At 39.0% G+C, this 26,187-nt stretch overlaps 1 protein-coding gene across 1 annotated transcript in view; it reads left to right on the forward strand.

The window, feature by feature from the left end:
• The first annotated feature begins 895 nt into the window (after positions 1–895).
• vwa5b1 (von Willebrand factor A domain containing 5B1) overlaps positions 896–26,187 on the forward strand; it is a 35,452-nt gene continuing 10,160 nt past the window's right edge. Inside the window, exons 1-16 of the mRNA XM_026920705.3 lie at positions 896–1,586; positions 3,637–3,831; positions 5,267–5,428; positions 5,788–6,007; positions 6,229–6,383; positions 7,003–7,134; positions 10,381–10,505; positions 11,266–11,442; positions 15,180–15,290; positions 16,663–16,865; positions 19,205–19,319; positions 19,638–19,823; positions 21,273–21,471; positions 21,778–21,977; positions 24,759–24,954; positions 25,889–26,182. Coding sequence (XP_026776506.2) covers positions 3,693–3,831; positions 5,267–5,428; positions 5,788–6,007; positions 6,229–6,383; positions 7,003–7,134; positions 10,381–10,505; positions 11,266–11,442; positions 15,180–15,290; positions 16,663–16,865; positions 19,205–19,319; positions 19,638–19,823; positions 21,273–21,471; positions 21,778–21,977; positions 24,759–24,954; positions 25,889–26,182 — 2,614 coding nt within the window. The 5' untranslated portion in view covers positions 896–1,586; positions 3,637–3,692. The remainder of the gene's footprint in view (positions 1,587–3,636; positions 3,832–5,266; positions 5,429–5,787; positions 6,008–6,228; positions 6,384–7,002; positions 7,135–10,380; positions 10,506–11,265; positions 11,443–15,179; positions 15,291–16,662; positions 16,866–19,204; positions 19,320–19,637; positions 19,824–21,272; positions 21,472–21,777; positions 21,978–24,758; positions 24,955–25,888; positions 26,183–26,187) is intronic.

A 26,187-nucleotide genomic window follows, 5' to 3' on the forward strand; every position in this document is an offset into this window, starting at 1 on the left:
GGAATTGAACCCCCAACCCTGGAGGTGCTAGGCAACAGTGCTGACCACTAAGCCACCATACCCCCGCCTCTCTAATCACAAGATCTGAATCCAATAGAGCACCTTTGGGATTTGGAGGCAGCATGAATGTATATCTGACAAATCTGCAGCAATTATGTCATGTCAACATGGACCAGAATCTGTAAGAAATATTTCAGACCTTGAGGAAGCCATGAAAAAGGGGTCCTACTCAGTAAGTGAGTGTATATAATGACCTTTATCAGAAATAATAATCACACATAAGTAATAAATAGTGGAACAAGGAATATCATATTGTTTTGTGATTCATGCTGAAGATCTAAAAAAATATACGATTTTGTTTCATTTGACGCACAAATACAGGAGGATCTTTAAATTGTTTTTAATTTGCTGAAAAGGGTAGGCAGTCTTGTCACTGTGGAGATGTTCCACCTGTAATGAGATGTAGAGACAAGCGGCTGAGGCCAGATGCTGTTGACACTCTTGATGATAATCTCATGTCTGATGAAGACATTTACTGCTGATAATTAAAGGGTAAGAATCGTCATGCATGTTCTGTAAAAGAAATGACAAATTATAGTATAATTGCATGGGTTGTAATTAAGAGAGAGAGAAAGAGAGAGAGAAAAAGAGAGAGGGAAAGACAGAGAGAGAGAGAGAGAAAGAAAATGAGAGAGAGAGAGATTTAATTTAATTGTGAAAGCTCAGATAAGCCCTCCTACCACACACACACACACACACACACACACACACACACACCCCAACCTGTTGTCTTTAAGAAGCTCTAGAGGCTCCATATTGATTGTCATGGTTACCTTCTGTGCAAAAGCAGATGGATCAAATGAGCCACAGTGGCAAAAATATGAAGAGCGTGAGACAGGAAAAAAAAACAAAGCAAAATTTTACAGCTTAGCTATCAAACAAAACATATGTAGCTGCCTGTGGGGGCCAAAACAGAGACTGCTGTGCTCTCTTTGCATGCTGCTGCATTTCATTTCGGCTCTGATTTATCAAAAAGGACGCATGAATAGGCGCCCTCATCAGTGACTGTGGCCAGTCGAGGGGAGGAGGGCACACTAGGTGGTGCTGAGGCTTGGGGAAAAAGGGATGGAGTAGTCAGGGGGATGTTATGCTGCTAAATGAGACACGCATCCACATCCTTCTCCGCATCCTTCTCTCTCCGCATCCCCCCACCACCACCAACTCCAGCCACAGACCAAGAGCTACTTTTTATAACCACATGTTGCTGTGGCGAGTGACTGCATCAGTGGGGTTGCAGCTGCTGCTCACGCACACACACACACACACACACAGACACACACACACACACACTATCTCACTGTCTCTCTGTCTCCCTCTCTCAGTTGTTTTGTGAGAGTGGTTTAATTCAGAGTTTCAACCACCTGTGACAGCTGCTGTTTCCTCTACGCCATTCACACAGACTGTCACCATCCAGAGACAGAGGTAGGAAGAAAAGACAGAGCGAAAGGACTGCTTTTCATGCTGCTTCCTCAAAACCTTGCAAGTATTAGAAGAGGTTTCCTCCATCATCACAACACCAATGTGAGGTAAGCCTGGTGCTTTGCATGTGTAATTTTTTTGTTTTGTTTTGTTTCAAAGTCTCTGTTTAGTCATGTTTAAGTGCAAAGACTGTAGAGCAAAGGATCAAATCTGGCATGCTTTGTTGGCTGAATCCTTTCACTAAACCTCAAAGATAAAATTAAAATATAAAAATTTAAAAAAAAGTGCAGTGGAATTAATCAGGGTAGTCAGTGAAGCTGGTGTGATGTGAATACGCAGCACGGATCAACAGGTGACTTCTGCAGCATGTTCTCGTCTCTCAGCATGAATGGTCGCAGGGGTAGAGGGGTTTATATTAGACGGTGGAGATCTCTCATTAGCCTGTGCAATGATTCAGTCAGCTGAGACTTCTGGGAGAGGAACTGAGTCACGCTCGGGGTTTTCCTGGACTCCCCATTCCTCTGCTCTCCTCTTTTTTCTCTCTCCTGGTCAGTTTCTGTCTAGTTGAAACAGATGTGATGTGCTTTAATCACAAGAGATCAATCTCATCACAGGGATGCTATAATTGAATTTGGCTTGCCGTAACCACCTACCTGCCTAAATATAGGTTATTTGGCATGCTGAATGGTTCATATGCCTGCTCACAAAATCTTGATCTGAATGGAATCAGATTATGAGGGACCTGCTTTATTTCCGACACACTGCATACTGGACACACGATGGCAGTCTTGGCACAGATTGGCAAGGTGGAACGGTTTAACGCATCGCTGCTGTCCCTTCTCGTTATCATCTCAATATAGCGACATGCCAAAGCCTAATGTAATACAATGCTTCCTCTGTGCATGAGTTATTGCTGACTGGAAGTTGGATTGGATGGATGTTTGAAATGTTGGATGCTGATGTTGCTCTGTGATAACACTCAGAGAGATGTTTAATCATCAGCTGCCATCTCTTGCCTTATTCTGGGCGAGGGATTAGGTTATGAGAGATACATTTCTGCCACATGCAATTAAGTCAGCTTTTCAGAAGGCTGTCTTCACAGGAAGAGGCAACATATTACTCTCACAGAAATCTCACATTATAAATCTCACATTAGAAAAACATGGAGACGAGGAAAACATTAAGACAGTCCCAGCAATTTATCCTTTTTTTCTAATCACGGATATGGGTTAAAATGTAATAGTGATGCTAAAAGTAGATAGACAATGAATGTAACAATAATGCTCCCCAATAATACTGTGAATTTAAAAGTCAAATCACAGTATCTTAATGATAATGAGAAAAGCTGATCATCTCGCCTTGTTGTCTTTCTCGCCTTTTTTAATTAATTAAGGATAGATCATTAAGCATTCTTAATCTTCCTCATCTATTTGGATATTCACAGGTTAAGACATGTTATACTGTATCTGTATGAGAATGTAGTAAAAAAAAAAATCCAAATATGCATCTACATATGGTGGTACAGTGTCCTCAGTTCGATCCTGAGCTCGTGTTAATGTCCGTGTGGAGTTGTCCATGTTCTTCCCATTTCCCTGTGGGGTTCCTATGAGTTCTCTGGTTTCCTCTCTCCTCCCAAAACCATACCAGTAGGTGAACTGGCTATAAGAAATTGTCCCTAGGTGAATGAATGTGTCAGTGTATGTGCATGTGACGGACTGGCTTCTGGGTGTATCCAGGGTGTATTCCTGCTTCATGTCAAGTGGACTACAGCTCCACTGTGACCTGGATCAGGATAAAGCCATTACTGAAAGTGAGTGAATGTGATAGATAGATATATAGATAGATATATAGATAGATAGAGTACTTTATTGACTGTACTGAAAAATTGCTTCGTCACAGCAGTAAAAGGCACATGAAATTACAAGGACGCAAATTATAATACAGAAATGACAGTAAGCAAATAATTAAATTAATAAAGTAATGAACAAATGAGTAACGTGAGTGTAGTGCACATGATCATAATAAAGTGACAGTAAAACGTGTGATGAATCCCATAAATAAATAAATAAATAAATAAGTGCAATAGAGGAGTGTAGAAATGTTGTGCTTAATGGAAAGGGGTCAGCATGCGACTTTACTGGTGGTCTGTGTTTTCAGAGACGCCACCCAGCGCAGCTCTGTGTGTGTGAGAGAACACCTGCCAGTCTGCAACCATGCCAGGCCTGATCAACAAGGCCAAACGCAGCGCACTGCCACTCAGCGTCTCTGACATCACTTCCTGTGTCCGGGGTTACACCCTGGCCATGACAGCCTCCATGACGTATGAAAACATTGAGGATCACCCCATAGAAGGTGAGAGTGAACTCTCTCTGTATTCACCACAAAGATGATAGAGATCTGAGCTCCTGTCATACTTTGCATTAAATGGTGGTTTTGTATGTATCAGGTGATATTACAGGTAATATTGTTTTCATTACCTGCCTTAAATATATTTTGCATATCCTTCCAGCAGTGCAAGTCAAATATGCATAAAATTAGACTAGAAAAATATGGGATGTGTATATCACAGACCTAATGTTCTACAAAAAGTAGTTCTTTTGTTTTATAGTACAACTCATTACCTTTTTTTCTGGCATGTGGATGCACTTGAATGCGTAGCCTGGGCTTCAGCTATACTCCGAGGAGCCACAAAGTTGTTCTGGCCAGACAGTAGACATTCCTTTGGCAGCCTCACTCTGTCTGGGGAAAGCTTGTTGCTGTCAGCCGTGGTAGCTTTACAACATTAGCTTGTGACATGCTTGGAGGAAGGAATCAGTGTGATTGCTACAGCCTTAGTCATAATGCAGGCATGGTATAGCAAATCCGCAGCTATTTCAAAATGAAGAAAACAAGGGAGTATGTTAGGCCCATGTTTTTCTCTTTTTTTCCCCATGCAGGTTTTCAGAAAATGTATCAGATGCCAGAGATACCAACAGGAGGCACACTATTCTTTTTTTTCCTAGAAAGCTTGCTAGAAAGGTTCACATGGCATCTGGTCTGGTTTAAATGAGGCCAGTATGTTAAATTTTGGATAACAGAACCAACTATATTCATTAGAAAATATAGCAGGCAGGTACAAACAAGAATAATAACTGTGCCAGTGGGATTAACAAAAAAGTCCTGTGGACATGTCTAGTTGAAACCAATCATGAACTTGAGTGATGTAGCTGAGGTTGAGGAACTGTCAGTGAGGAACTGTCAGAACTCACACACCATGCTGACAGTGCCTGCATTTCCACCTCTGTTTTTTTCCAGGTTTTCTGGGTCCATTGTAGGATTCATAATTAATAATAAAAAAAAAAAAAAACTTCAGGTTTTGACCACACCCACTTCAGGTATAAATCTGAATCCAGATATTTGGAGCAACAAATACAGACACATATACAGATAGTGGCATTGAGTTACACCTCTACTTTACACATCCAAACTATTTTAACTGTCGATATAAAGACTAGGAATATCCCTGGTATGTTATGATAACTGTATAATATTTTAGGTTGGCGTTAAATAGGGCTGAATTTCTCAAAACCTTCCTGGCAAAACTGAATAGAAGAACTTTTCAAAAGCCCAGACCCAGGTAGTGAAAAGAAATCAATAGTGCCATTGTTGAATACCAAAATAGCAGCCACTTTGCCATTTTTTAAATCAAAGCTGTTATTACTGTTAAATTACTTAATTAAAAAAAATCATTGAATCATTGCTTTAGTTTATTTCCTTTTGTTGATAAAATTTGGTTTCTTTTTTGGAGGTATCTTCATTTACCCGCTGGAGGAGGGCTCAGTGGTGGTGGGCTTTGAGGCAATGATATCCAGTCAGATAATAACAGTGCAGATCAAAGACAAGACAAAAATCGACGATTGCTACTTCGACTGCTACACAGCGACCAACGGAAATCTACAGAGTGGCAATGGTGGGATTTTATGCTTTGCTTTAAAAACTGCCCTCAAATGTTGCCATGTTTTGACCTCATCCAGAACTTCCTTTGCATTACTGCTGTTCAAGTGCTTGTTGAATTAAAAAATTGTGTGCAGAATGTCTAAGTATCTTATCTGCAGCCATAAGCCTTCTCAGAGTGCTGGTCTAGAACAGGGGTATTGTATCCTAATGAATACCGTGATAAGGATGAGGGGTGAGGTGATCCTACTGGAGCACTCTTACAGTTAGACACAGTGACTCCACTTCACTTGCTCACTTGCTTGAAGGTAATGGAACACGCTGATTACATGGCCTTGATTGGAACCTGAATAGTACTTTGTGATTGTGCTGCAGGTCATGTGGTACTTGATGAGGATCTGGAGAGGATGGTGTTGGTGGTAAACTTGGGGGTCATTCCACCTCTGGAAACTGTGAATGTGTTGGTCAGCACCTCCTATGAGCTTTCCACCTTTCGAAATGGGGGTATCCGTGTCACCTCACCGCCTGTCTGCACTCCAAGGGTCCAGCGCTCCATTAAAGAGGAGCAGGCCTTCTCTCCCAACACAAGCAGGAAGTAGGACATTAACAATAGTTGTTAGCTATGTACGCTTTTCTGTTTGATGATGAAAAATCACCTGGTGCCCACTGGTCAAATATGTTTAACATCTCTGCTTACACAAACAATAGGAGCTCTGAATTCTTAGTTATGCATTCTTGCTCTTTTCTAATGAAAAGGGACTTATTCTATATTAATAAGCAGTGACGTGTGAGACTTATTTTTTGTTTCTGACTCAGGAGAGACAGACACCACTGCTCTCTAGGATCACATGAGCAGATGGGCTCAAGCAACCAACTGTGTCTCTCCTGGCTACTGGAGGAGGAGTCTATCAACTCCATTGACTATGAGTTCAACTTCCAGCTAGAGATCAGAGGACCATATCTACTGGCAGGTCAGAATATTACAGAGACTGGCATAGATAGATGGATGGATGGATGGATGGATTGATGGATGGACGGAGGGGTGGACAAAAAAATAAATAGTTGGTTGCTTGATGGGTGGATGTTGGATAGATTGGATAGGTAAGTTGGTTTATTGGATGACAGATGGAGGGATGGATGGATGAATAGTGCATGGTTGATTAGACAGCATGTGTGGTGTATATATATATATATATATATATATATATATATATATGAGGATGGATAAATGAATGGTTTTGGATTAATGGATTTATAAATGGATGGTGGATAAAATAGATGGATGATTGATGGATAGAAAGGATGGATGGTAAGATGGATGGAAGACAGTCAAATGGATGATTTGTTGGTTGTTGGATTGATTGCTCTGGTTAATTGGATGGATGGATGGATGGATGGTTGGATGGGTGGATCATTGGATGGATAGAAGGCAATAGGATTGATGGCTGGTTGGTGGGTTGGATGGATGGATGGATAATTTAAACACTGATTGTAACTGTGATACTGATTGGCCACCTGATTGAACAAACCCACTTGGTAAAATAATGTGTAAATTTAATGTATTTGTAAGGTTGAGGTTTCTCTGTTCAGGAGTAGAGAGCCCTTCTCACGCCATCCGGGCAGATGCTGACCCCTCCGCCCATTCTGCTACCAGCATTGTGGTCACCCTGGCAGACAAATACACCTATGACTGTCCTGTGGAAATCATCATCTACCCCAGTGGTATGTACTATACAAGCAACCACAACTGCACATATATCTACACACAATTAAATTTTGCTTAAATAAAACCCAACAGGTTGGTTTAATTTAGCTGCTTGTAATAGCAGTCGTGCTCAGCAATAAGGCATCCCACACAGATCCTCATAAATTTGGTGGCGTTAAATCTAATAGTGTGTAAAGCTTTTGTGAAAGCTTTTTTGAAGGAGAACTGTACACACCTAAGCTTGTCAGTGATATTCAAAGATGACTCAGCTGAAGATTTCAAAACCCAGACTAGACAATGCAGTCTGGGCTTTGTAAAATGGGGGTGGTCATGGATTTACACTCATCTTTCTCAGTTTGCACTAGCATCTAGAATAATGGCATTCATTCATACAGTGATGCTGGCAAAGGGCTCTCTTGCATAGAAGGATGAGTGTTTACTAGGTTTTGTATTTATGTAATGATCTTAGATTTATTGCTCATGTGGCCTTGATACACAGTGCATTCAGAAAGATCCTTTTCCAGTGATCCTGCTTGAAATGTTTCTACACCCTGAATAAAGTCTCCCTGTGGTGACATCAGTTCAGTAAACATTACCAGGGAATGCACACCTCGTTCTATAAAAAAGCCCCAGACCTGACAGAGTATGTCAGAGCAAAAAAATAAGCCATGAAGCCAAGGAAGATTGTTTTAAGGTCCATATTTGGGAAAGGGAATCTATGCATTTGTCAAGGACTGAAGAACATACTGGCTTCCTTTTTTTAAACTGAAGTAGTTTGGAACCGATGAGCCTTTTCCTAGAGCTGGCTGTCCAGCCAACCTGGGGAAGGACTTTAGTTGGGGAGGTGACCAAGAGCCCAATGGTTACTATGAAAGAACTCCAAAGGTTCTGCTAGAGGAGTACCTGCCAGCAGACAACCATCTCTGTAGCACTCCACTAATCTCCACCAAAAGGAATTTAGTCAGGGAGGTGACCAAGAACCTATAGGTCACTATGAAAGACCTCCAGAGGTTCTGCCAGAGGGACAACAATCTCGGCAGCCCTCCACCAATCTAGCCTCTATGGTAGAGGGGCCAGACAGAAGCCACTTTTTGGTAAAAGGCACATAATGGGTTACTTGTCAAGAGACACTTAAAGGACTCTCAGGTCAAACAAGATTCTATAATTTGATGAAACCAACACTTTGCCCTAAAGGCCAAGCATTACATCCAGGTACCACTCATAACCTGGCCAATTCCATCCCTACTGGGAAGCTGTTCTGGCTATTATCTCGATGTGTCATACACTTTTCTTACACAAGCTCCAAGTTCCATCGTGCAAAGTCAAACAGATGGAGATTGCAATCTTGGTATACAGATGGTGTTATTCATTTTAGAATGCACTCTTCTTCAGGTTTCCAGTAGAGAAGGTAGCTTTCATTATCCTCTTTTTTCCTGCTCATTACTGAGGTCTCCAGATGGGATGCTGTGCAGGTATTTGAAGAATGGAGCCACTCCAATGGAGTCTTTGCTGCAGGCTTTAAAAGCAAGTGTGAGGATCTTTTGCAACAAGTTTTGGTGGACCATTACCTCCATAGTGCAATTCAGCTGCGTGTGTAGATTTCATTTTAATGGCACTATAATCTGCTTGCTGTTTAGTCGCTGTGTTCGTGGCCTCCATTGTCTTCTGCAACACATGCTAAAGAACACAAGCACATTATGAAACTCCTGAATACCTGCGGATGCATACGCCATCACAGCATTATAGAATTTTGCAGATTGCCTGTATTTTCCTGCAGCTACCCAAACTGAATTTAAACACACAGATGACCACTTTCCTCTCTGACCAAAAGAGTCTTTAAAAAAAAAAAAAAAATCAGCCTTTAGGCTTCCCCATATTCCTCTTAATGCTCCTGCACACCCACACCAAGCGTGGGCTGTTATTAGATCAAAAATATTGAAACATCATCCTCACCATCCTTCTTGCTGGATTCTTCTTGGTGTGGGCCGTGGTTTAAATGTTTTCGGGCAGCCAGAGCGAGATGCTTGCTTTTCTGCTGTCACTTCTCCCCTTATTACATTTTCTTCCCCCAGCACTTGCTCTTCCTGACCTCTATCTCTTGGGAAAAATCAATCTGATGCTCCCTCATTGAGCTGGCTGAGGAACAACTGAATTTGGTGGGCAGCTTTTGTCTAGTGGCTTCTTCAAGACTCATGCTGAGGAAACGTGCTGTGGGCAAATATATGCCCATATCAAGGGACAGGCTCTTTATTTGATTTCAGACCAATGAGTTCTAGGGAATGTCAGTCGCATTGTGATGTTTTTAACCCATCATTATGGCTTCTCAGGTAAGCAATTATGGCTATTATGGCTTCTCGGTTAAGCAATCCTATCCTACAAAAACCACTGAGCAAAAAAAAGTTATTTCTATCCTTTGCTGTTGCGAATCTCATTTGCCCACAGGCTACAGATGGACAGTCACAAACCAATCTGTTCACTGATCCCAATGCCACCTCAACATGTGTTAGCAGTGCTAATAATGGCACTAATATCGTGACATGCTGACTCACACGCTGTAGGTGTTTGGGAAATACTATCAGTATCACAAAGTACATTACGCCACTGAGCCGGAAAGGTTTTTCAATGGTGAGATAATGCAAGCCTTGACATCATGTGTACTGTCAGAGAGAGTTTTCTAATGGCATTTGATATTGAGTTTTACCTTGACTATAGAAATGCGTCTGTGTGTTTTTTTTTATTGATTTAAAAGGACAGCATAGAGGAATGCTTGAATGCTCTTAAGGGGAATGTTTCAGTGCAAGTAAGCAGCAATTTTTAATACAGTGGTAAGGTTGAGAAAAGCTGGTGTCAAATTAGTAATATGCAACACATACAGAATGTAAAGTAATATGTAGTAGTAATATGGAAAATGAATATGCGAGAATAAATGATTGGAATTGTTCTCAGTTCTTTCGCATTATATAGTCAGTATTCAAATAGACCAGGGTTCCCCAATTTGGTGATTACTCTGATCTAACACAACTAATAAACCTGTAATTAACTTGTAAGGGAAATCAGGTGTCTCCGTGTGGGGAAGTCACCCGACTGTCCTAGACTTTAACCCTCTAGAACTGTTTTGAATAGACAGTGCTGAACTGTGTAATGGAGAGGCCTCTGAGGACATTAACTAATTTGTGCTCACTAATTTGTGTATTTTTAAGTGGTTTAAGGAGACTGTTTGGTGCAACTCTGAAGTCCACTCTCCTTTCCTTTGCTGTCTCCAGAGCCACACCTGCCTCATGTGCTTATCGAAGATGGAGACATGACGCTGGAAGAGTATGATGAACATCTGAAGGGGAGGAGTGACTACATCAAGGCCATCAAGAAGGACTCTAGCAATGAAAAGAAAGTGAGGAGAAGACAGGCAAAAAGATAACGAGGCTGATAACCACAAATTATTTTTATGCACTGTTTTGGAAGGAACAATGAACAAGGACGAGCTTCTGTTAGTCATTTAGTACCCACTTCCTGTACTTTCTGCACACTGCAGCAAGGACAGATGTATCCTTGTGAAAGACTTGCAAGAAGGCGGGTTTAATTAGATCCTTAAGTGACCGCTGTTCCTCAACATGAGGCTGAGAACATTCAGCCGTAAATATGATCAGCAATAAAAAGGGGTTTCTATGGAAACTATCAGAGGTCTCTAATGGAGTGTACATGGTGTGTCAACCTACAGGGCAGCAGAACAAGTGCAAGTGTATTATATGTGCGTCTTCCTCTCATTGTGTTTACACCAACAATAAAAAGCCTTAAAACTGCCAGTGAAGGAATGACTACGAACTGCAAAAAAAACCCAAAAAAAATTGCTGCATTAGCAATGCAAGCCCCAGCCAAAAAAGTAACATAGTAACAAAGACTATAGACTGCTGAAAGGGTAATTACTACGTGTTTGCTCAGAAAAGTCTGAATTAGTAACTAGGCCCGTCCTTTTTTTTTTTTATGAGAATCTTTCCATGGTCTTTTGCATACACAATTCCAAATATTAGGACCATGTCTTCATGCTCATGCCACAAAAACAAAAAATGTTTTAAATTAAACAAGCCTCTAAAGATGTATGCTGTATTGTTTAGAGATGCTCCTGATTTGTGCTCGTCTCCTTCCCTGCATAGGTGGATATCATCCATAAAAGGCTCCATAAAGACATTCTTCACAACCCTGTGGTTATGCTTAACTTCTGCCCCGACCTACAATCCATGACCTCTGACCTGCGCAGGGTGCAGGGGGAGTTTATCTTCCTTATTGACCGCAGTGGGAGTATGAGTGGTGTCAATATCAGCCGTGTTAAGGTAAGGTAATTGAGTCAATTATGGATTTTATCAGGTTTTTTTGGTCAGATTTTTATATATAATGGAATACAAGTTAATATGATTGAACACCAAGCAGGAAAAGGGAAGAGTAAGTCAGGGTTAGGGTTAAGGTTAGATAACAAGTACACATAGAGATAATGATGAGTCCAAACGAGTTCTTGCTAATAATGACATGGTTTTATATATAAGAGTGAAAAAAGGTCCATAGGAGGAATTTCAAAGCAAATGAAAACTTTTCTTCAAATCCTCCTTTGTTAATGGAATACTCCAAAGTTTTTGTAACCTACTAAATTTGACAAAATTTGACAAAGTTCTCTGGAGACCCCGTCCACACATGTGGGTGGATATTGTTTGAAAAGTTTTTAAACTTTTCAGACTGTTATGCCAAATGCCTCAAGAATAATGTTAAGAGCATGCACATTGAGTGCAAGGCAAAATGTGGAAAACAAAAAATGGCCAAATTTTTCTAAAACAAACAAACAAACAAACAAAAAAGACAAACTGATGATGAAGTAGACCTACTGTTTGTATGCATGTTACACTTGAATGCAAAGTGTTTGCTCAGGTGTAATAAAAAAAAAATTCTAAATTTTGGATAAATCTCCAAAATTTGTTTGCAGTATAATGTGTACTCCCAGAGCAGTGGATTCAGGAGCAGTTGATCAGGTATCATTTCTCCACCTTGGAGGGCGTTTTAGAAAAAAAAGCAATTTTCACGTGAATGGGGGGCCAAAAATGCAGAGAAAAAAAAAATGTTTTTAAAAATATCTGTATATATGTGCACAAAGCCTGAGGAAAGTATGGAAAACCAGTTTACTCAAAACTCGTTTGTATCATTAAAATCACCGTTCAGGGAAGCTGTTGGGACAGTCAACAAATGTTTATGCACAAAAAAAAGGATATTTTTGTAAAAGGCTTTCAGAAATTCTTCATTCAATTTGTGGTTATTGTTACAAAAATACTTGTGTACTTACTTTTTACTATTTTTCCTCTAATATTTGGAAGTTGAAGAAAATTACATAAGAACAATTAATGTAATTCTTTTCTCATCCAAATTTGTTTAACTGTTAAACAGTCAGATTTTTTTAAAATCCACATTATGTAGCTGCGTATTTGAAACAATTCAGCAACTGCCCTTAGATGTTCATAAGTGAATCCTGTTATCTTATGATAGAGAAATTTGTTGAAATCTTTGTCTGTGGTAATAACACACTCACACACACCAGATGGAGTGGATGGAGCTTAGGCTGAAAAACACTCAAGCATTCCTTTAATACACAAATCCTTTAATGCATTTACTGATTTACTGAGCCTGCTACAAGCATCAGTTTTTCTCCAAAATTGCTACAACCTTGAGTTGCTATAATTTATCAGTACCATTGTGGGCCTGAAAAGATAACGAGCACATCACCTCATTAAACTATGCATGTCATTAGCATTTTGCTTGGCTATACCGAAGCCATTAAAGTTGTCCAGTGTAAAAGGGCAGTAGGTGAAATATCGGATGGTGTTGGTCAGTGCACGGCTCGAGTAGCGTGAGTGATTATGTCTGAGGGTTTGGTGAAGGGAGCCAATGTTAACCGTGTGCTGGAGTGTGTGAGGCTGGGGTGTATGACGCATGATGCAGTGATGACTCATTCTGTGTTTGATTGAGGATGGTCCTGTTCTGCCACCACAGGAGCTATCTTATAGGATCGGGTCACTCTACTGCGACTGGATCCAAAAAATGCAATCCACTGAGACAAAAAGGCACAGAGCACAAAAGCCATCACATGATCCATCACATGATCCACTCTCAGCCAAACAGAATTAAAGGATTATAGTCTTATAGCTATACAGGTCTGACAGTTGGACAGCATGTAAGGAGAAATCTGACCTTAAAGCGACACATTTGCACACATTTGATCATCCGACGCGTGTGTGGTGTCTGACATTAGCGTAGCTAAGAATTAGCTAACAAATATGGAAGATTTTCTCACCAAAACTCCTTCCATAAATATCTGCTTCAGGTATTTCATCCATCATTCATGTCCTCAGTAATGTAATAAAGACTTACTGATGTGGTTTAGGAGCCAGTTTGATTTATTGTGAAACTTGGAAATGATGCAGACAATGATTTAATTTCCTCTTCAAACTTCAATTTGTGTATTCAGTAGTCAGAATAATTTGCAAAATCACTTATTTACAAATGAGATTACAACTGAGATTAATAATGCCGGGTATATGGAGATATGGAGATGTATTTATACAAAAAAATGGATTACGTAAGCCTTTGGGTGAGCCTTAAAAGCTTCAAGGCTAATATTACTAAGTAATGGAAGTCTATCTTGCCCAATTTTATTTTCTATAAACACATTTATTATATTGGTTAAACATTCATATAGCTGCATAGTTAAGCTATGTAACCTTTTTTTTTTAAAATAAAATATCCATGGTATTTAAATTCAAAGGATAATTACATTATAATTGGCATCACTTCCAGCTTGAATACATTATAAAAATATGTGTGTGGCCTTTATGGAAAAAAGGACATGATTTGTAGCAGTCATTTATTGAAGAGATTTCGAGTGAGACAACCTTCACAAGTTGTTTTCAGGTACACAGGAAGAATGTAAAAGTGTGACCCCTTCTGGCATGTAACGTTGTAAGGTACATTAGCATTTTTTGCTCCAGTGCAAAACTAAAGAAGCTAATGCTGGCTCCAGTGCAAAACTAAAGAATCTAATGCTGGCTGAACGTCTTAGTTGATCAGCGTGTTTTTTTATGCCATTAAATATGTTACTTTAAGGCCAGATTGCTCCTTCCATGCCGTCCAGCATGCACACCTGTATAGCTATGTAACATTTCCTCAATTCTGATTGGCTGAGAGTGTACCGTGTCACCACTTTTGTGTCATGCCTTTTTTTTTTTTTTTTTTAAATCAAAGTGGCTTTCTTTTTTGGATCCAGTTGCCCTGATGATCGTATTATGACAGCTGTATTTTTAACAATTCTAATTTTGGATGGATGTCAGACAAAAAGTTTCATTTTGAGACAATTTTGAGACGTTGCTACTACTAGCTATCACTTACACCTTTTGTGTTTGTGTTAGCTCCACATTGCATCTTTTTACAAGAAATTAGAAATGCCTGGTTTACTGATAGTTTTATCTGATCAACTATATCTGATGTAAGTGGAATACTGTAAAAATTGTAATTGTAAATTTTACACTCACCTTTTCTTGAGCTTTAAATGCATTCTGGATTGAACATTTACAGATTTCACTGCATGTGCAGAAATCAGCTTTTAAAGTTGGACTTAAAGTGACGTACATATCACATTGATGATACAACACTATTCTTTTTAAACTAAGGCAGTGCTTTTAAAACATTTTTCTTCTGTCAAATTGAAAACATTTCTTTATAAAGGAACTAGAATGTTTTGAATTTTTGGATGGATGTTACTTGGCTGTTGGCGCTTTCACCTTTTTTGTGCGTGTATTACTTCCTGCATTTGTGCAGACCATCAATATAACCTTTAATGTACTACAATATGGTGACATCTAGAGAGTTTCCATTTATATATAATGGTGTATTGAGATATAAAGAATAGCTCTTGAGTGGCAGCTTTGACCTTTTCTCGGTTCTACTTCTGTCCTTTTCATTTCATACCCAGCTCATTCAGCTTTTATTTCATCCTTTCTCTGCAATCACTCATTCCTGGTGTTTGTGTTGCCAGGATGCCATGGTGGTGATTCTGAAAAGCCTTTTCCCCGCCTGCCTGTTCAATATTATCGGCTTTGGCTCGACGTTTAAACCGCTGTTTGCCACCAGTCAGAGTTATGATGAGGTACAGCACTGACCACGAGCTACAACACAAACAATCACCACAATCTGATTTAATGCTTCTAACAGTGTTTAGCACTAGCTTTTATTTTGGGTGGAGGAATTTTTCACCCCAAAATGCTAACACTGTTAATAATGAATGATTACTGAGAAGGGCTCTTGTAATTTTATGCTTGGTGCTTACTTTCATTCATTATTAACAATGTTGACATTTTTGGCTGAAGCATTTCTGTACAGCCGATGCAGCAATGGTGAAACTTCTGAATGCAGCATCTTTTTTTTTTGGTCTTTTTTTACTTGGTTAAATTCCTGTAGTGTTGCCAAAATCCATTTCTAAACCACTTACCTTTATGAAATGATGCAAGCTATTATGTATGCATTAGGAGTGTAACACAATGCCACTATCTGTATCCATATCTGCATCTGTTTAGTGCTTCAAATATCCTTATCTATTTATCTATATCTGTATTTGGAATTAAACTCGAAGTGAGCATGGCCTAAACAGGAAGCCTGAAGCTGTGTTTTTTTTTTTTTTTTTTTTTAATGAGCCCTACCTGTATGCCCCCCGGAAATACTGGAAAACACTGGGGGAAAAAATCCTAGAGGTAGAAATGACAGCACTATCATCATGGTGTGTGACTTCTGGCTCTGACAGTTCCACAACCTCAGCTATATCATTTGAGTTGACAATTTGGCTCAACTAGAGATGTGCGAAGGACTGGTTTTTTTAATACCTCCCCACTATAATTTTGAACGAATTTAGTTTTCCCAAAATAGATAAACCACCACAAACCAGATCAGGCAGTTACTAAGGATAAATGAATGAATGAGTGAATGAATGCTGTTAATGTACACAATATTACTTTGCCCCTCGAACTTGAACCATCTTAAACCACGTCTTTTTTTTCGCCTGTTTACAGAAAGCTTCACCATATTATACAGTTATACTTCTGACAACAGATTTTTGTATTAATCTATTTATTCATAGGCTTAGATTATATGGAGTGTCTGGTAGCTGTCACTACAGAAATGATCACATGTTCGAACAATCCCCTGACACTGAAATGCTGTGCAGTTGATGGTGGTTTGGCAAAACTTGGCTTGTCTAGTCACATTTTATTAGCAGGAGTGTTTTTTTTAATCAATCCACAGAGAGGACTATTATATGAATTTCCATGCAGGCTTAAGGTCAATTATATTCCAGTTCATTCAAATCAACTTAAAATCAACTCATTACTATTAATTGCTGATATTCTTGAGCAATTTTTTTTTTAAATTAATGAGCTTAATTAGCTTAACGAGTTTCCGTTTTCTTCTGATCCGATGGATTTTGACCCTTGTTTTACTTTGTTTCAAAACACATTACCGCATCACAGGAAAGCTTAGGCACTGCGTGTGAATATATAAAGAAGATTCGGGCTGACATGGGTGGCACCAACATCCTGGCCCCGTTGAACTGGATCCTGAGGCAGCCGGTGCAGCGCAGTCATCCTCGCCTGCTCTTCTTCCTCACGGATGGAGCCGTCAGTAACACGGGCAAGGTCATCGAGCTGGTCCGCAGTCATGCCCGATTCATCAGGTACGAGAAAACAAGACTGTAGCTACACTATAGGCTGTTGCTATGCAGTAGAATATGTAAGAAATAACACCCTGGAGTTGATTAGTTTCCTATGACAGCACAATCTGAAGTGTATAATGTCACTCATACTACACCAGTTTGCCAATGATTACACATTTTTATTGATTAAAGAATGACATGTTGTACTTTTATCCATTAATAGTTTCATTTAATCTTGTGGAATGGCTGTGGAGCAAGTTTACACTACCTGTTGTTCCCTCACTGGCCACTCTTTTTTTTTCTCTCTCTTTCTTGACGTTAGACAAAAAACTTCACCTTAGCAACAAATACATGTTTTTCTTTGTTAAATACTAATACTAACTTTTTTAACTGTTTATTATTAGGCTTAGATTATTGTGGAGCATCTGTCAAACAAGCCCTTGTGTATGCCGTTACTATAGAAACAGTAATGTATTAGATGGAGCACATTAATATGAACCTGTGATTTGAGCTGCTGTTACAGAAAATTAATCAGCATCTTCCGACCAATCAGAATAGAGAATTCAACAATGCTGTGGTATGATATTTATCAATGCGTTTTCTTTAGTTCTTTTGAATGTGAAGTAACAGAGCTTAGTTCTGAAAATGCCTACTGTTCTTTCTTGATAAACGAAAGACATGAAAAACAAGCGAACATAATGCAAGTTTGTAATCAAATCAGCCTGGCTGCTGTGCGTGCAAAATGGCATGCATCTATAATCCACTTCAGATTGAAATAAACAGGATGTTGCTGGTATTTGCATGTGGTTATGCTTGCGCAGACCTGTCTGAGATTTACAGCATAAGCCGCAGATCTGTCTTGCGTTGATATGCAACATCCGGTCTAATGTTTATGCAAATTTCCATTAACATTTGTTCATCCCAGTAGATCAGATGGATTCAACCCTTAAGCACTATTCTGGCATGAGAGAGGAAAAAAAAACAACAGCACCTGCTCTAAGAGGAACTGATGACCCTGACTCTTTGTCTTATAAAGAATGAACCCCATGCCATGATTTCATTAGGCACACAGTCTGCCCAGACCTCCAAGGCATATGGAATTGTCCTTGCTGCGCATCAGCTACCGAGCAAACCCTGCATAATGAGCAAATAGTCATGAATCTCCAACTCCAACTCCGATGAATCTTGGATATGTCACTGACAAAACTAAAGGTCAAGCTGAGTCTTTAATCACTTGTGTTTTCCTTCATCTCACATGCATGAGCGACCCACTATACATCAAAGCCTCAACATTAATCCCGAAAACTAATGAGAAGCCTGATTTACACTCTGTAAATATTGGAAATAAATCATGTTATGTTAACACAACTGTTTTTTTTTTTTCAACTGTATTATTGTCAGTCCTATTGTCAGTTTGTACAAAAGTGCATTTTCCATTCAAAGAAAAAAAAACCTTTAGCATCTCATTATTACAAGATATGCATATCATAATATGTATTATATGAAAAGCATCTTGTTACCCCAAGAAAACATCTTGTTATTATGAGAAAAGCATCTCATATTTTCTCGTAATAACGAAATGCTTTCTTGTAGTAATGAGATGCTTTATTGTAGTAACGAAATGCTTTTCTCATACCAATGAGATACTATCTTCTAACCGTGAGATGTATTTTCATAATCCTGAGAAGCTTTTCTCGTAGTAAAAAGATGCGTTTCTTTGTAATAATGAGATCTTTTCTTATAATAATGAATGCTTTTCTCTGAATAACAATGTTTTTCTTGCAATAATGCAGTTTTCTCATAATGACAAGATGTTTTCTCATAAAAATGAAAAGCTTTTCTAGTAAAATTTGATACTTTTTCTCATAACAATGAGAGGTTTTGTTATGATAATGAGATGCTTCTCTCATAACAATGAAATGTGTCAAAACAATCTAATACTAATAAGATATTTATCTTGTATTAATGTGATTTTTTACTCATAATAACAAGAAGCTCTTTTCGGAACAAGATGCTTTTCTTGTAATGATGAGATGTTTTCGTAACAATGAACTATTTTTTCTCATAATATCAATATGCCTCTTTTATAATAATGAGATCCTTTTCTCATAATGCCAAAATATTTGCTTGGAATATTGAGATGCTTTTCTCGTAATGACAGGATGTTTTCTTGTAAAAATGAGATGCTTTTCTTGTACAAGATACATATCTCGAAATATCAAGATGTTAATGAGAATTTTTTTTCTTGCGTGGCAGCAGTGTGCTTCCCTGGACCTATAACGTCTATGCAGATATCAAATAGCAGCTCTGACATGCTTCAGCTCTTCATCTCAATATAACCGTGACTGTTTACTTTGCAGGTGCTACACATTCGGTATAGGTCATGGAGCTTGCAGGCGGCTCATCCAGGGCCTCGCGACTGTTTCCAGAGGTGCTGCTGAGTTCCTGGCAGAAGGAGAAAGACTGCAGCCTAAGGTTTTTATTCACACTGACATGTTTATCCTGCTTTGAATGTCACTGCCTTGCAATTAAAGCTTGGATATAAATTGTGGGGTGCTTACAAGTACTATCAATTAACAATTCATTCTGCTAAGTTAAAACAGTAGGACAAAAATTAGGATCAGTGGTTAAAAAAAAAGACATGCTTTCCTTCCCTTGTTTTGTCTGAGCTTTCATTGTAATTATTCATAGAGCATAGTAATTACTGTCTACTTCCTTTAAAATAATCGTGCAGCATGTAACATGAGAAATGAACTCGTCTTGTATTTGTCCATGTGTTGGGAAATTTTGTAGATGATTAAATGCCTGAAGAAGTCCATGGCCCCCGTTCTGAGTGACATCTCCATTGAATGGCTCTATCCTGAGACTAAGGAGGTGCTGCTATCTCCAGTGGGAACGACGTACCTGTTTCCTGGTGACCGGTTGATTGGATACAGCGTGGTGTGTGACACGACACGCTACCACTCCAACCCCAAGTCTGTGAGTAAACTTCAGTAGGGGTCTGCACAAGCAAAGCTGTGTGAATACAGGGAAAAAAAAAAACCTGTTCCGTTGTATTATCCATACATGCGTTATTTATATTTATACCATTGCGCTGTTGAATTCTCAATTAGTCAGAAGGTGTGGATTTATTTCCTATAACAGCAGCTCTGACAATAGTGTTGTCTATAATTCAAATCACAGTTTATAATGGAACTCATTCTAATACATTACTGTTTCTATAGTAACAGCTCATTCACAGGGACTTACAGTATGTGCTGTATATGAAGTAAGGCTAATAATAAACACATTAAAAATTGTTTAATAACATATAATGATGAAGTTTTCTGTAAGGAGATATTTCTTTAACATTTATGGAAGGAGACTCCAGTGTCAGTGCTTTGTAATAGTCGATACGTTTTCCACCACAGGAAAGTCTTCAGGACAGTAACATGACGAGCTTGTATTTTTTAATTAAAAAATGTATCTTATTAATTTCAAGCATAAGAAAAAAAAAGAGGCTAGTGAGGGAGCAACAGTTTATAGCTGTTGTAGTGTAAGTGATAACAGGAACTAACTTGCTTTGTGGATGTTCCACAGTGTTAAATGTAACAATAAACAGATCAAAATTATGATGTGTACTTTAATTTTAAAAAAATGTTGGCAAATTTCTGTGGTATAAGAGGAATAAAAAACATCAGGATGTGCTGTTATATGCAGTACATTACACCACCTTCTTGTTGATTATAACAGCACCCCCATCATGTTTAATTCCTTGTGCACTAAATCTATTTAATCTTACTTAGTTTGTGTACCATAATTGGGCTTGAACATATAGGTACGTTTTCCATATATGGTGATAAATGAGACATCGTTTATCTCAGAATCTGTCACATGTCACATATCAGCCAAATATGTTAAAGCAGCAGTTTGTAATTTTTTGAGCATTGGAAACTACCCCTTTAAATGTCTGATAGGTTTAGGATTAGAAGATTAGATAAGAAATTAGAAATCTGATTGTTTGGTGTATCATACATTGTTTGTGGTGAGCATCTTGCAAGCTGAGATGCTGACATGCTTACTAAAAAGGGAAAGTGAGAAGAAAACACAAGCCTACCCTCCATCATGAGCAAACCTGGAGTGAGCACAACTGTGTGACTCCAGAGATTAGCACCTTTGGGAGGCTTTCCCTGATTCACATTATTAGCTCATTAGTTGAAATCCCATGACTGGGACTGAAAAGCACTGCTTAAAGGATGCTAATTTTTTTTTCATTTCAGAAGCTGAGTTTTGCTTTTTCCCTTCACCATTAATTACTTACCACACTTCATTGAAATGACCTGATTTTTTCAAGACGCCTCATTAGTGTTTACTGCATAACAAATTGTCAGCTTTATTTAACCAGTTCAGCCCTGTATTGCTCTTTCTTTGTCTGCTGTGATGTGGCAGGACAAGCGACGGCGCTATAGCATGATGCGCTCCAATGAGTCGGCCAGCTCTGTGTTCTACCACAGTCAGGAGGAAGAACCAGGGAAGAGCAGCTCGGATGGGCATGGTGCTGCCAGGGATATATCAGGCACAGGAATGTCTGATGCATACCAGAGCATGTCTGAAAGCAGCCCTGGCATGGTGGAACAGGATGGCATTGGTAATAACCTAGAACTTTAAAACACTTCATCAAAGTACTCAAAGATGTCTATCTAGTGATTGTTGCCACCTCCATGAGTGAGATCAGAACAGTATTGTTTCACAGATGGATTACTCTAGGTACTTGGGATGCACCAATCTGTACATATTGGTATTAGGGCTGATATTGGATCGGATTTGTTCAATTTGTTCAAAGCCTTTCTTTATTAATAACTTGTTCAGTGAACCAAGAGAGTGATCCTGCCTTCTTCTGTTTGCCTTTCTCTTTGGCATACTGATTGTTCAATTATGGAAATTCCCATCACAGGGACTAACATGAGCTCTTCTCCGAGAAGGCGTGCATACAGCACCAATCAGATTGAAGAATATAATCCTCTGAAGAAGGCCTACACATCCAGTGACCCGAGCTCAGTGGTGGGGAAAAACCCTCTGAGGAGAGCCAAGGTCCAGGAGCTCATCGGACAGACGAGTCCTGATAATGGGGTCCAGTGGAAGATGAACTATCAGGTTAGTAGGACTTCAAAACATATTGCCGTGATATGCATTAGCCTTTTAGAGCTGTTATAATGCCTTACATAATTATTCACCCCCCTTGAGCTTTCCCACATTTTGTGTTGTTACAATCTGGAATTGAATTGGAATTAATTAACATTTAATGTCATGAGTACTTAAGGACTGAGTTTGCACGATAATTTACGAATTTAAAAAAGTAAAAATTTCTGATTGCATAAGTATTCACCCCCATTAATGTGAAACACCTAAATTATTTCTGGTGCAACCAGTTGCCAGTCAATCTGTGTCTAATTCAAGTGTCCTGATCTCAATATAAATGAACCTGTTCCTGAAAGGTCCCACCCAGAGTTTGTCATAGAACATACCTAAACAAACAGTCTCCAACATGGCAAGGATTTTGATTTTCCATAAAGCCTGGCTGAGTCTGAGCTATGCCAGCTATTCCAGCTCCTTCAGAGTTATCCAGAGGTGGCTGCCAACCAAAAGTAAGTGACTGGGTGCTTTTGTGGTTATAAATATTTTATAGAAATGATAAAATCTCAGTGGCGACTGATTCCAATTAGACACCAGACCTCACTAAATAAAAGATAAAAAAGAATAAAATATGACTAAAAGTTTTCTTTAACAACATGATTATGTAACATTAAGCTAATTAGACTAATCTTGCAGTTAACACACCAACACATTAGAAATGATCTTACATAATTTTCAGGTCTCAATGGCAAAAGGCTTTTGCTGGTGTTTGTAATTGTGATTGCTTTTTATACTTGAAAGATCTGATGCAGTAAAAATTCTGCTTCACAGTATTATTTCTTATTGATGTAAAGATTTCCTTGGCTAATCTCTCCAGTGCCATCTGTTGCAGCCGAGCGTCTGGCATGATGATAAGAGACTAAAGCAACAAAACCCTGAGGATTCCACTGCTTATTCACAGGAGTTATTTGATCGTATTTCCTAACTCGAGTCCAGACTCAGAACAATTCAATCTTCTTTCTGTCACATCTATACACAAATATAGTTTTGCCCATTTGGTACAGCAGACAATTCCCTGGACAATTATGTCAAGACTGGAATTTAAATTTCAGAAAAGTAATTCACGTCTCAGACAGACTGGCTTCCAGGTAGACATTGGTAATGACTTCCTGTGGTGCATGGCCACATTCCCGGTAATACAAAATCTCCTTTGGTTCAGTTGACACTAAAAAAGAGGGAGTTATTGGCTGTCATGGAAAGATGTGTCAGTGTTGCAATTGCCATGGCAGTGGAAAGATAATGAGGTGACAAAAATATGCCCGATCCAAAAGAGGAACTTGAATGCAATCAGGAATACAAAGCAAGGCTGTGATTCTCCTCCTCTTCTCTCTCCTAACAAGGACCATCTTATGCACCGACCTCAAAGATTTCTTGAGAAGAATGAGTAGTGTGAGTGAGTGTACGAATATCACTCAAAAGTATATCTTTTATTAATCCAGAGTGTGTTTCTGCCAGCCTTTCCTAGTGACCACATTTCAGAAAGGAGTAGCTGAGAAAACTGGAGATACATTTAATACAATTTGTAGACTTTTGCCCATTGCAATGCAATGAGAAAATGAAATACACATATAAGCATAACCATCTTTATCATCCTGCATGTCATGATATTAATCAAAACAATGAGTTAATACTTGTTAATACTTCACTATGATGATAATTAATGAGAAATGTTACTGTGAGAAATGTTAAATAAATAATGGCACCTGTGATTTACCCCTGACTGTGAATAACATTTTTAGTTTAAGCATGTGCCTTTTCTATATGATCAAAAAGAGCATTTTAGTGTGGAAAAATTACCTTTCAGAAATAAGGAAAAACAATGAGAAAATGGTATTGTGTGGCATTGCTACAGGAGGTGTAATGAGGTTTTGCCTTTTCTACATCTCTCTTGGAAATAAATAAAGAGAACACAGATTGTCAAAATGTCATAAACATATTTTTCCCTTTTCCTAACACAAAGAATTTCTTAGAATGTGCAAACCCCCCACCATCTTTTAGGATAATTACCCAAACACTCTATGAATACAACCCTTAATTATAATGTTGGCCAAATATGACTTGCACTTCTAGCAAGACAACAAAATTTTAAACACAGCAATCCAGATAGTCATTGGATTAAAAAAAAAAAAGTTTAAGGAATCACAACTTTTTCAAAGTTTTTCACGAGTTTTCAAGAGTTTTCAAGGACTCATTGGTACGTAAGCTAGATAATCACGCTTGTTTGCTGACAAGCTTCAGGAAAAGGTCTGTACTTGGACTTTTCTAGTGAAATCAGGCCTTTCTTGGCCAAATTTATAAATGAAATGTACCAGACTCTGTAACCAAAGTACTAAATTGGAAGGTTATACATTTAAAGGTATTTTGGTGGAGGTTAGCTGCAGCTAGCTACATTGCAACTCCAAATCCAATTCAATTGGATTGCAAAATCCAAATCCCAATTCAGACCCTCCTTTCAGCGACTAGACCACAACCCTTGAATGTAATTTAGGAAGGAAGAATAGCTTCTTAAATTGACAAGCAAGTGGAGACGCTTCCTTTTCTTCATTAGGATGTTGGTGGTCCATCTCATCTGTTTGCACAGCCTGTGACAGTACAGTTTTATTCTGAGGACATATGTTATGACAGATGCCACATTGTGAGGTCAACTTCACCAACTTAAAACTCACTAACCCCCTGCTTCAGGGTATATCATATCATACACACCACAAGAATGCTATAAGAGTTTTGTATGTCCATATGCAGCCTCAGCTGGCCACTCTGTGTGCCACTTCGTCCAAAGCGCATGGACGCCCACTGCCTGACGAACCCCATGGAGACACTGAACCAGAAGAAACCCAAGTGAACCCCAGTGCGCAGGCAGCCACCCGCGGCCAAAACAAGGAGAATGGCTCCAAATCCTCCAGTGACAGCCCTTCCCTGGGCAGCACAGGAGAAGAAGGTCAGTCCATTCATAATGAAACACTGTGTAGATCAATAGTGTCAGAATGAATGCACTGAATGCTGCCATTATGTCTGGGGTTTGAGGGGTTTAGTGGTCTGGTGAAACAGCATGTAGTTAAAGTAATAGGCGATTGGTATGATTGCTAGTTGTTCCATTAACTGGCAGTGAAAGCCAGTGGAAACACTGGAGGCATGAGAATGCTAATGCATACGCATTAATAAACCACAAAGACCAATGGGTTATTCAGAGATGGCTGCTCACAATACTGAATGAGATGATTACTATAATGAAATCATTATGGTTGAGCCTTGTAGTACAGGGACTCATCATACTTATGAAACTATTATGCATTATTATATTATTATAGACACTCATTAAAAGATAGATAGGAAACATCATTACGACAAGTTTTTTCAGTAGCAACCACTGTAAAAAATTCTGTCTTTGCCATTAGCTCTTTCATTCAAACCACACAAAAACAGTTCTGTCACTTGTCAGAGAAGCAAATTAGCCACAATGGACACCAAATCTAGGGGGCTAAGGTTGATTGGCAGTGATTGGCTGCTTGAACCTACAGTCTGAGCTAGAGAGAAACCAGCCCCAGCCTGTACTTCATACCATTCTGTGTATTTTCTCTTGACCATTGATGGTTGTAGTGCTTTTGTTCTTGGTTCCAGAGCAATAAAAAAAAAAACAATCCACTTTAAACCATTTGTTAACAGCAAATAAGACAATGTGGAATTTTAATATATGTATCCTTGAGAGAGATTGAGTTCTTATCCCTGCTTGCCCATTTATAGCTCTGTTATTACAACACATAAGCCATCCAAGTAAAATGAGCCATGCACACTTGCTGCTGTAATTATGAGCTTCAAGATGGAATCATATGTCAGATGTTCAGATGTTTACTCCACTGTGTTTTTGCTTGCAGATGGATACACACATCAACTCTGTGAAGCAGAAACGCCTCAAGACCCACATGCTCCGGACTTCAAGCCCATGAGCAAAGGTAAAGGAGACTGCAAGGCAGTCATCTCGGGACTGCTGTGTGGGAAACCTGTGAAATGGGAGGTGTGCTTCGATATCGAACCCTACCTGAAAGGGCGTGAGCGAGAGGAAAAGGTTCATGAGGATCTGTGGAATGAAACCTTCCATCATCTGGCTGCAAGGTCGATTATTCAGGACTTTGAGCAGATGGCTGACAAAGAGTGTGAGATTGAGCATGGTAAG

Source organism: Pangasianodon hypophthalmus, chromosome 16 (assembly GCF_027358585.1).
Source record: "Pangasianodon hypophthalmus isolate fPanHyp1 chromosome 16, fPanHyp1.pri, whole genome shotgun sequence".
In the NCBI taxonomy this organism is placed as follows: Eukaryota; Metazoa; Chordata; class Actinopteri; order Siluriformes; family Pangasiidae; genus Pangasianodon; species Pangasianodon hypophthalmus.